Here is a 12,924-nt window from a genome sequence, read left to right on the forward strand (position 1 = left end):
TAAAATTGTCTGGCCGAAAAATTGAAGCGAACCATTAAACTTACTTTGTTGTGCTCTTTTCAAATATGCAAACAGATTTTCAAAATTTCAATACACAGGGTGTTGTTTTAAGGTCACAATTACTTTATAATTTTTTGTTAATCCGGACCTGGATTTTTCTTATTGTTAGTATGTCGGTCGTTTGGGTTTTGAATGAGGCATATGTGTACCAAATATCAAAAAAATATACAGGGTGGTTCTAAAGTTATGGCTTAGGAAAGAAATGGGCAAAATCGATAAAACACTCTGTAACTCGATTATAAAAGTCGTTAGGGAAAAATATGTACTATATCTAAAACCGGCTCGGTGGCCTCTATTCACCATTAAAGTATTTCCGTTTCCCAATGAAACACCCTGTATTAAATTTTACAATGTTTTTATATAATTTTTGACAATAAGGGGTAGTTTACACCCCTAAAAATAATCAACGCCCTTGAGCATGATATAGAATATGAAGTAAAGGGTGAGATGATCCTAATACCACATTTTTATGTAAATCGATGCAAGCCGAAATTATTCTTTTAGGATAAGTAAATTTTTTATATACATAGCTCCAACAAGGGTGGTTTTAAGGGTGGAAATATTACGATAGTGTATCTTAAAGCATAAAACAATCATTATGTAACTAATAAGAACCAAATGTTGACAATATTAAAGTTTAAAATGTTATTTAATAATTTTTTACAATTAGGGGTAGTTTTCACCCTTAAAAAACCAAAAGCGTACAACGGGTCAATATAGAAAATGAACTAGAGGGTGTAGTGAGCCTAATCACAAATTTTTGTACATATCGATGCTGGATGAAAAAATTGAGATTTTTGCCATTTTTTCAGTTTCATTTCCTCGACTACATAGTTTTAAACACACTAGAACTACAATTTCGTAGCTTCAAATTTTTTTAACAGCGATTATTGTTTATTAGATTACAAGAGTTCCAAGACAGTGTGCGCCGCCCCAGAATGGGTGGAATCGCTACCAATCACTTAGCCATGTTACGTCAAAGAGTAGAAAGACAACGAAGTGTGGTCCTGCCACATCATTCTAAGCCAAATTCCCTGGAAGAAATCAATTCTGAACTCAAAAGCGATGTCGAAAATACTAGGAATGGTGTAGATAGATTAGATGATCAAATATCTACCTTACATCAAGACGTAGCGACATTAAGTATGGAGGTAAGACCTATAATATGTTGTACATGTACATGTATTTTTAACAGTCGCGCCGTGAGAAAAAATCTCATATTTTATCATTTTCCGTGATAACTTGATGAAAAATTTTTCAACATTGCTTACCACTCGTAAGTGCCTCGAAGAAAATCGTAGTAATGTGTAGAAATTTTTTTTTATTTTTTTTTAATTGTTTTTTTATTTATTTTTTTTATTTTTTTTTTGTGGAATTTATGGCTTTGGTGAGAACTAATTAGCTTTAAAATTGTTAGAAATAGATATTTTTAACATAACAAATAACAAAAATATTATATATAAGAGAAATGTGATTTAAATTCGTATTTAAGTCTATATTGTGAGATTTTTTCTCTACGCGCGACTACTTACGTTACAGAAGTGAGCGCGACTGCTCGCGGATTAAATATATTTATACAGGGTAATTGATTAGTGGGGTAAAGCTCAATAGATCCGCTATAGTAATAAATAGCAATAAAAGTTAATATCAAAAATTTTAGCCACCTTTGAGCTTCATATTACAAAATTAGTTAGAATATTACAGGGGGTTCAGTAACACAGTGGCAGACCAAACTTATGTTTTTTTTAAATAGAACACCCTATATTTTATTTTATATTCGAAATTCCGTTAACTTCTCCATCACAAAAATATAAAGGTTCGTTATGTCATTGTTATACAGGGTATTTACAAAGTTATAACCAATTTTGTATGAAAATCGTAACAAGTTCAACTCCCTGTATAAATAAAAATAAGCACAACAGCAACGGTTTATTCATGTCATATTTTTTTAGTTATTATCTAAATTTTCAAGAATTATTGACATTGCTAATTTTCCTTATATCAAATACAGGGTGAGTCAAAACGCAAGTACATTATTTTCTCAGTAATGTTAAACGAAACACCCTATATTTTATATCATTGTTGAAAATTAACATTACCGTACTTTAATTTTTATATACCATTCCCTATGTCCAAATTTATTAGTTTTCGAGATATTTTCATTTTTCAACGCAAATTATTTTACTAAAATTATCTAAATTTTAAGTAAGCCATGACTGAATTGCAATTGACGATTACTGATTATCAATCCGGTAATCAATATAACAATGTAGCAAATAAATAAATAATAATAATTTATTATTAATACATTTTACAAAAAAAACACAACCACAACATGCAACATTTTTGAAACAATTAAAAACTACTTTTTTGTAAATTCAACAAATAAAGAAAGAAAATTAGTAATAAATTTTACAAAAAAAACACACAAACACAAAATGCAACATTTTATGAAGACAATTAAACAATACTTTTGTATGTAAATGTAACAATGTAACAAATAAAGAACAAAAAATAATTTATCAGTAATACATTTTGCAAAAAAAACATATTTGAAAAAATTAGAAGCTACTTTTAATAAAATATTTTTAACATTTAATTACATAAGGTGTCCAAAATTACCTCCTAACACATTTATGCACGCCTAAAAACGATCATTGAATGAGCTACTTACTCTACGAAGCATTTGTAAATTAACACATCGAAATACACTTTGTATTCTATTTTTCATCTCATCGCTTGTTGTTGCATGTATTTTATAAACTTCATTATTAACGTAACCCCAAAAAAAAATCAGTTCAGTTTATTAAATTCTGGTGATTTGGTTGGCCACGCTACTGGTCCATTAAAAAATGAAAATATCTCGAAAACGAATAAATTTAGACATAGGGAATATTATCTAAAAATTAAAGTCCGGTAATGGTACTTTTCAATGGTGATATAAAATACAGGGTGTTCCATTTAAAATTACTGAGAAAATAATGTACTTGCGTTTTGACTCACCCTGTATAAGATATAAAAAAATTAGCAATTTCAATCATTCTTGAAAATTTTGACAATTCGTAAAAAAATATGACATTAAGAGGAAACAGTAGCGATCAACAGGTAGCGAAAACGCGTTCCAAGATTGGGGCTGTAATTTTGAATATTTTTTAGAGATATTTGGCACACGTATTCGTAATATAATAAAGAATGGCGGTACAGTTGAAAAATATATTAATATGTGGAAATTACTCTGTAATTAAATACAATATTAAAAAACGAGCCTGTACCGCCATTAAGAAGAACAAAAAAATACACTTTCTTCAAATAAACTTTTTTATCCGATGCCTAGATTTTGTGTGATTTTGGAACTACTAATGAAATAAAAAATTTTAGTAGTTCCAAAATGACACAAAATCTAGGCATCGGATGAAAAAGTTTATTTGAGGAAAGTGTATTTTTTTGTTCTTCTTAACGGCGGTACAGTCTCGTTTTTTTAATATTGTATTTAATTACAGAGTAATTTCCACATATTAATATATTTTTCAAATTGCGCTCTGTATCGCCATTCTTTATTATATTACGAATACCTGTGCCAAATATCTCGAAAAAATATTCAAAATTACAGCCGCAATCTTGGAACGCGTTTTTGTTACCTGTTGATCGCTACTGTTTACTCTTAATAAACCATTGCTGTTTGCTTATTTTTATTTATACAGGGAGTTAAACTTTTTACGATTTTCATACAAAATTGGTTATAACTTATAACTGTAAATACCCTGTATAATGGTAAACACCTTACAAACCTTTATATTTTTGTGATGGAGAAGTTAATAGGATTTTGAATTTAAAATATAATATAGGGTGTTCCATTTAAAAAAACATAAGTTTGGTCTGCCACTATGTTATCGAACACCTTATAACATTCTTACTAATTTTGTAATGTGAAGCTCAAGGGTGGCTAAAATTTTTGTTATTAACTTTTATTGCTATCTATTACTATAGCGGATCTATTGAGCTTTACCCCACTAATCAATCACCTGTAGTAGAGAAAACCCAGTAAAACCTCCATCCCTTAAATTAAACGGGGTGGAAAATACATGTGGGCATGTGGCAGTACTTCATTACGCCTCATCCATTCTATCATCTGCTCTTTATTCCTTCTTCTCATTTCTTGAGCCTTTGTCAGGGCGTGGTGAAACTAAATTTTATTAACTTTCTGTGTCCATTGGCTGCTATTGTGTGTCAGATAGACACACACTAGGACCAGATTTAACCTGCCTATCATTTTGGAGATATTAAACACGTGTTTTTTGGTTTTTCATTTGGAAGTGTATTTCTCAAGATCCGTTTCGATAATTTACTTAGTTTATTATGATAAATCTTTTTTTTTCCAATTATAGGGACATCTATCCACAATTCGAAAATATGTCTCGAATAGGTGTTACTTATTTTTACGTAAGGAATCCAAATCTGCCATAAAAAGTAGGGATTCCAATTTAAGATTTTAAAGTTACTCCCATCTCACCTCCAGGCGGTGGAGTGGGGGCCGTGTTTGGTGTCATTCGATAGATTTTTGAAAAATATTAGTTGCGTTCAGATGACCACAGCGGCTGACTGTCAGCAGAAAGCGGCTGAGTGGTTGTATCCAGCGCTGTTAGGGACAGCTTAGTAAATCTCTCGCGGCTGACTTCCAGGCAGCGGTGTCGTCTAAACTCTACCGCTGGCTCAGTTGTCCAGCCGCTGTGGTCGTCCGAACGCACCCATTGAATAGGTGTTTTTCAGTTTTTCGATCGGATGTCCATTTGGCGATATATTCGACCGTCCCGCTACCTTTGGGACACCCATGCATAAAACTCTTCCAAAATTGACTGGTTGTTTCTGTGTTTTGTCCAGGACACGCGCGAAATTCTTTTGCAGACCCACATTTAGATCTAATTTCTATCGTTTTTTTTTTTGAGAGTCCATGTTTCAGCTACGTGTGTAGCAATGGGAAAAATAAGGTCATTGACCAACCTGAGCTTTGTTATTGTTCTGTGTTTCTATCAGTCTTATCTATCATATTTACTGCCTTTTACTTATTTCTATCATGTTTACTATCATTACTTTGGTTTTCCGGTGTTAATGTTTGTCCGAAAACTTTGCTTATTCAGCTTAGCTTTCGACTACATTTGCTGGTAGTCATCCGCGTATCGCAGGTTACTGATTTTTTTTTTACCTCCTATTATAGTAATTCCTTTATCACATTCAGTTAGTACTTTCCTTAGTATACAGTGCGTCCATAAAGTAACGCATAAATTCATTATTAGCTAAATAAACAGCATTATTAAATAATCCCGAAACAGGTCGATTTTTATTTTTAAATTGCGATTTTTTGACATATTATACATCATACTAGTGACGTAATCCATCTGGGCGGGATGACGTAATCAATAATTTTTTTAAATGAGGATAGGGGTCATGTGATAGCTAATTTTAAAAGGCATTCAATTTGCCATTCAATAATATAAGCATTAACATAATTATTTATACAGGGTGTATTTGTACAAAAAATAATAATTAAATTAATTGAGATAAAAAGAAGAATGAATGTCATCTATTTAATTCAAAATACGTTTTACCGTTGTCGGAAAACAGGAAATAATCTTTATCGCCAATTGTCACTAAAGTCATTCATTATTGTACTAATTTGCCCTCATTTTGCAGCAGTAAAGTAACCCTTTATTGTACTGAAAGAAGGATTTTACTTTACCTGCCGGGATTTTTAATCCAATTAACCTAGATTAAATGTAAAGTGGTCGATGGCAGTAATCGATTATTTATTTGAATTAACTTAACATTTATTTACTTTATTTATTAAAAATATTGTACAAAATTTGCGATATTATCAATTAAATTTATGTCAAAAAGTTAAATTCTGTAGTATTTTGTAATTATATTCATATAAAAAATATTATCCGTAGAAACATTTTTCACATTACTCGAAAAGCTGGTATTTTACTTTACCGATTTAGTAATTATTCAATATTGAAAACTATCGATTAAAAATCGAAAGCAGCCACCTGGAAAAACTTATCTGCCATCACTGTCATGAAATTATTATTACGCCTAAAATTTAAAAAATTCTTGAATTGTAAATTTCAAGTAAGTGTTAAAACCAATATCAAATTATATTGGCGATAGAATTTTATATGCACCACGTCAGTAAAGACCCTTTATCGAACTCGTCTGTTACTGGCCTCGCTCGCTACGCTCGCTTTTTGCGTAATATCAGATTCGTTCGATAAAGAGTCACTTTACTGACTTGGTATATAAATAACAATTTGACAAATAAATACTATTGTTCGCTTAAATTCGATGTTAAAGCTGGCACCCAGCTGGCTTGGCAGATTGAACATTTCATTTGAGCGAAAATCAATGTTTATTTTTTAAATAAAAATATTGTCTGTTTCTGACAGCAGTAAAATATATTTATAATTAAATAAATTACATATGTTCTTCTATTTTTGTCTATTAATTTAATTTAAAAAAAATTTGCACACCCTGTTTAAATAATTATGTTAATTAAAAGCGAAAAGCCTCCGATACAGAATTCGCCATTATAATAAAAATTAAAATGGTAAATAATTATTTAAATCTGAAAACTTTTCTTGTTGGAACTTCTTTCTGGTACATCCTTTATCTGTGACTTTTACAATAATTTATAAGACAACAGACGACGAATAATGAAATCAAAAAGCACTCGACAATATGCAGTCACATTCCGCTTTACTGTTAATTATGTTAATGTTTATATTATTGAATAGAGAATTGAATAACCTTTCAAATGAGGTATCACAAGACCCCTATTCTCATTTAAAACAATTATCGATTACGTCATCACGTCCAGATGGATGACTGCGACACGATGATATCTGTGCCGAAAACTCGTAATTTAAAAATAAAAATCGACCTGTTTCGGTAATTTCTAATAATGTGGTTTATTTAGCGAATAATGAATTATTGACGCGTTACTTTATGGACGCACTGTATATTCAGAATTACGATTGGCACGGATAACCTGACTCATGAACTAAAGAGAAGAATCGGTCATGGGTGGGCAGCATATGGAAAACTGAAAAAAAATTTTACGAAAAAAAATTATTCTTCATAAAAAGCTCTGCATGGTCAAAAACCTACGATTTAACCATCAAATATCAAATTTTTTGAATATTATACGAGGTATGTCAAAAAGTGTAAATTTCACTCAAGAGTAAAGTAGCTTTATTTTTCACAATATTGAATATTGTTATTATGAAAAGTTGTTTGGAATTAAAAACTATATTTTAGTATGCAATTACATTCTTCCAATTTGAAAAATTTTTTTTTTGAAAAATTATGGATAAATAACATTTTATTTTCAGTTATTTCAATTCAGATAACTCTTTTATTATTAATTTTACGAAAAAAAAGTGATTTTTAAAAAAAGTTCTGCATGATCTAAAACCTAAAATACAACCATCTTATGTCAAATTTTTATCAATTTTGTACGAGGTATGTCAAAAAATATGAATTTTGCTCAAGAGCAAAATACGTTTATTTTTAACAATATCGAAAATTGTTATTATGAAAAGTTATTTAGAATTAAAAACTATGTTTCAGTATGTAAGTACATCCTTCTAATTGAAATATTCTGAACTATAAAGGTACTTTACTTTTGATCTAAATTTATCTTTTTTGACATACCTCGTATAAAATTGGTAAAATTTGATATAAGATGGTTGTATTTTAGGGTTTATACCATCCAGAACTTTTAATTAAGAAAAACTTTTTTCGCAAAATTAATAATAAAAGAGTTATCAGAATTGAAATAATTGAAAATAATGTTAGTTATCCATAGTTTTTCAAAAAAAAATTCAATTAGAAGGATGTAATTACATATTAGAATATAGTTTTTAATTCGAAACCACTTTTCATTATAGCAATTTTCAATATTGTGAAAAATAAAGCTACTTTACTCTTGAGTGAAATTCAAACTTTTTGACATACCTCCTATAGCAGTGGACTGCTGGCCAAACTGCGGCTCGCGAGCCACATGCGTCTCTTTGAAGGATTACTTGTGGCTCTCGATTGCACCCAAGTTATTTTTCAATTTTGTATTAGATATGATTTAAAAAAATTATTATCGTTCCATATGTGTTTCAAAATGTCTTTTAAATTACTGACAACAAACATCAAAGACTTTGTAACAAATTCCATTTCCATCCAAGATAAGAATGATAAGACACATCGAAAACTGCGCTGACGAACATTACATAAGTGTGGCGCAATGTAAAAGTCAGTAATCAACTGAATCCAGAACGATTTTTGTATAACTCTTGCTACGGATATAATTTGTGATTTGGATTAGGTACACATTTTACATTTTAATCATTTTACTCGACTTAAAATTTTTTTTACAATATTAAACTAGAAAAACTTAACGAGTAGGTATATGAAAAAAAAGCCGGAAAGAATACTGACCGAACTCCAAAATAGATTTGAAGACTTAAAATATGTTAAATGGTCTCTTCATTTTTTTCTGAATTCATTTGAAATGAACATAGTTCATAAGGTGAATTTTTTAATTATTAATAATATATGACCCAAACAACACGTGAGGAATTAAAATTAATAGAGACGCAAGAAGATCAAGCTCGGAAATAAAACTGTAAGTCCACGCCGAATACCGAATTTTGGAAATTTGTACCAGAATCCAAGTAGGTACCCTAAAAAATGATGTTTGTCGAATTATTTTCAAAGGAACAACGTATTTGTGTGCACCATTTTATTCCATTTTATAATTCGTGAAATCCTAACACCTATCAGTATTAACTAACCAGCATCTCTAATGAGAAGTACTGCCACATATTAATCACCAAATTGTAAAGAATTATCAAAAGAAGGAAAACAAAAATGTAATTAAGTTTTAATATTTCGTAATTTTATTTCGGTTTTCAGTAAGTAAAAGTTTTGTTAAAAAAATTGTAAATACCTTCTTTACATACTTTTTGAATACGTATTTGATTGCGGCTCGCGAAAAACTTCAACTTGTGAAAAGTGGCTCGGACTATTAAGGAGCTTGGCCACCCCTGTAATATAGCATTCATAAAATTTGACATTTGATGGTTTAATCTTGAGTTTTGGACCATGCACAACTTTTTATAAAGAATAACTTTTTTTCGTAAAATTAATAACAAAAAAGTTTTTCATAATATGCCTACAACTTACAGGGACATCTTCTTCTTTAAGTGCCATCTCCGCGGTGGAGGTCGGCAATCATCATAGCTATTCGTATTTTAGAGATGGCTGCTCTAAAAAGTTCATTTGATGTACATCCGTACCACTCTCTCAGGTTGCGCAGCCACGATATTCTGCGTCTCCCTATGCTTCTTTTTCCTTGAATCTTTCCCTGCATAATCAATTGGAGCAAGCTGTATCTCTCTCCTCGTGTAATATGTCCGAGATATTCCAATTTTCTTGTTTTGATGGTATTTAGGATTTCCATTTCTTTATTCATCCTTCTCAGAACCTCTTTGTTTGTAACGTGTTCTGTCCACGATATTTTCAGAATTCTTCTGTACACCCACAGCTCGAATGATTCTAGTTTTTTCATTGATGCAGCATTCAAGGTCCAAGCTTCCATTCCATAAAACAGAGTCGAGAAAACGTAGCACCTAGCCAACCTAACTCTTAGCTCCAACTTCAAATCTCTTGTGCAGAGCACTTTCCTCATTTTGTTAAAATTTGCTCTAGCCTTTTCTATCCTGATTTTGATTTCCTGTAAGTAATCTCCTGTGAAGTTGATCATTGTTCCAAGTTATGCATATTGATCGACTCGTTCGATATTGGATCCGTTTATGACATACTGCTTATGACATACAGGGATCCGTTTATGACATACAGGGACATACTGTACTATAATTAATTATTGTATATTATATTGTTTTCTTTAATTTTCTTTGTTTTCATTAGGTTCGAAATGCTATCCAAGCCCTCCAGGAAATGGCAACACCTTCATCCTGCAGTGCATCAGTCATCAACTACTCCGCCCAGTCGAACCCCAACATCGCCCACCTGCACCACAGTCCATCCGGCATTCCCGGGAACGGTATGTTAGCCAGAAGCAACTCTCATCCTCCAGAGATGTTCTGCTGGGAAGGTCCTCCATCACCACCTTTTCCTCCAATGAGAACGTACATCGATTCGCAAACGCAGACAGAGTCTACAGTTACTCTCATGCGTCAATACATCCTAGAAAACCCGAAAAGGGTGTTGGAGATAATGGGTTTAGATCCGGAGAAAATTATGAATTCGGTAGAAATTAAGAAAAGTCGTAGTATACCAGATTATACAAGTAGGCTAAGGAACTTTGCGGATTTTTCCGGTATTAGTGAGAATGTAAATAGTCACCCAGACACATGTCTGGTCGAAGTGGAGACTGACGTAGTTAGAGGAGAAAATTGTTCGTTCTCCTGGAATAAAGGTGGAAGGAAGGTTCAGATTTTTGAGACGTTAAATTCGAATAAAACGCAGAATGCGTTGCTCAAATTTAGAAATAACGTTGAATAAGTTTACCATCAATTTTATCTTGTTTGCATGTGTTTAAATTAATTTAGAAAAAAAAAGATGTTTTTTGGTGCCATTTTTTACATTTTTCGATTTTGCCTAAATAAATAAGCAATTTAAAAGTAGTATTGATGTCGATACATCCAATTTGTATAAATGTATAAAAACCAATAGGAACAAATTCCTCTTATTTTGACAGATCGGCCGAATAATCATTGAACCATTACTACATGCACTTTTCTAGTTAATCATACCAACTGATACCTTGCAATAGTAACTTATAAAATGGTACCTTCATACCTAGGAGTACCTAGAAATTCATCACATATTTTATTAATGTTTGCTTTTTTCACTTTATACCTATCTGATAATTCCTTCCTGATACGCAATAAAACCCAAAATACAAGAACAATACTTTTATTATTTTGTCTTATAATTAAATTTTTCCTATTTATTTTCTTGTTTCTACTCTCGAATATTGTTGTTACATTGTCATGTGGAACATATTAAATTATTTTTCCTATAGTTACTTATTTCTAGCGGAAACCTATCATAAATAAAAATCTTAGTCCAGTTACTTAAAAGATATATTACCAACACAATTATCTCTCAATCTTACATAACATAATCTTCTTTCTCTGTTTGTTTATGTAATACTATGGTCTCTGGGCATACAAGATAGTATATATTAGCAACTGCTTATTTTAAAAATCCTTACGTTTCCATACGTTATCCAAAATATTTTATCCATTAGGCTACATAATGGCTGCCCAATAACAAATATTCAGAATTCATATTCGATATTGAACAGTATATTTTTATCACCCCGTACATCATATTAACCAATTTGTTATCATATTTAAACATGAGCGGGATATTTCATTTGTTTATTTGTCGTAATTTATAAGCTATATTTTGGCAATGAACATTAAATTAGCTGACTAATTAACTTTGTTGTCGTGGGGCCCATGACCTAATCCATGTTGCCAACAAGAAATAATACAATTTAGAATCATTCTCAAAAATCACTTCAACCAGGCAAGATGTGCCTTTAACTTCAGTCAATATGTAGAGTATCATAGAGTCTTCAACTAAACGCGTACCAGTAACAAGTCAGTATTCAAAGTTCTCCCGGGGTAAATACCCTAGTGTCGGTTCTATAAATAAATTCCTTTATCGCCATTGGTGTTTCCCTTATCTGAAGAACAGCCTCCACTGAGCCCTAGGATTATACAATGGCTGTTCCAATAAGTTTTGCGGTTCGTTAACACGTTGGCGGACAGTGCGTCAAATACATAAGCAAGTGTTGTGACACTATCGCCGGTCCGGAATAAGACTGACGTAACTGCAAATTTTGTCAATTCCTGTTTATTGCGTAATTAACTTCTAAAATACTGTTAGTACGTTCTTTAACGGTAAAATATTGCAAAACCTCTAAATTTTAAAGAACCGCTTGGATTGACACGAAATTTGGCATAACAAGTCAAAGAAAAAAAGTGATATTGTGCCGATATGTGCTTTTGCCCTGGGGGTGAAAAAATATTCGTCCAAAGTAAGTCAGGAAATGGATAAACTGACTAATTTTAAGTAACTTTTGTTCTATAGAGTTTTTTCACTAAGTCAATACTTTTCGAGCTATTTGCCAGTGAATATGTTCATTTTTTCAACAAAATAACCACGCTTTTAGACGGTTTTTTGCAAATAACTCAAAAAGTAAGTATTTTGTCGAAAAAACTATTGTTAGCAAAAATATCTCCTGTAAAAAATTTAAAAAAAATGGTGTATATATCACGTCTCTATACCTAGCAGAAGCAGATTTATAGCTAATGAAAAATAGGTTCATATTCGTCAAATTCCAAATGGAATATTTTAACGTGAAATAACCAAAAATGAAGCACATTTCGGGGAAAACTCATTACAACTTATTTGAAGTGTTTAAATAAAGCTTCATTTTTGTTTTATAAAAAAAAATTTGTAGCATAAAAAGTAAACAAGTTACGCTCAAAATAAAGTTAGTCCCTTTTTTTTTGTAAAAAAATCGGGAAAATCACCCCCTAATTAGTATCTCAAATGAACTAAATCGTTACGACTTCACAAGTTTCTTGACTCGTATATGTATTGTTTATATTATCTGTAAGCTTCATCGGTTCAAAGTCCTTATTTTTGAAAGGGCTGTAGTTAAAAGGGGTTGAACAAGTTACTGATCACAAATGTATGCAAATTTAAAAACACCAGATCTTAATCAATTTTTGTCTAACAGAAAAACAAAAAAATACATGATATTCAGAAAAGTAA

General features: G+C 31.3%; 1 protein-coding gene across 1 annotated transcript in view; it reads left to right on the forward strand.

Annotated features, from left to right (window-relative positions):
- Positions 1–12,358, forward strand: part of LOC114338156 (potassium voltage-gated channel subfamily H member 8-like) — an 816,479-nt gene extending 804,121 nt beyond the window's left edge. Inside the window, exons 10-11 of the mRNA XM_050647257.1 lie at positions 962–1,211; positions 10,036–12,358. Coding sequence (XP_050503214.1) covers positions 962–1,211; positions 10,036–10,632 — 847 coding nt within the window. The 3' untranslated portion in view covers positions 10,633–12,358. The remainder of the gene's footprint in view (positions 1–961; positions 1,212–10,035) is intronic.
- The last annotated feature ends 566 nt before the right edge of the window (positions 12,359–12,924 follow it).

The sequence above is a fragment of the Diabrotica virgifera genome, chromosome 3 (assembly GCF_917563875.1).
Source record: "Diabrotica virgifera virgifera chromosome 3, PGI_DIABVI_V3a".
Lineage (NCBI taxonomy): Eukaryota > Metazoa > Arthropoda > Insecta > Coleoptera > Chrysomelidae > Diabrotica > Diabrotica virgifera.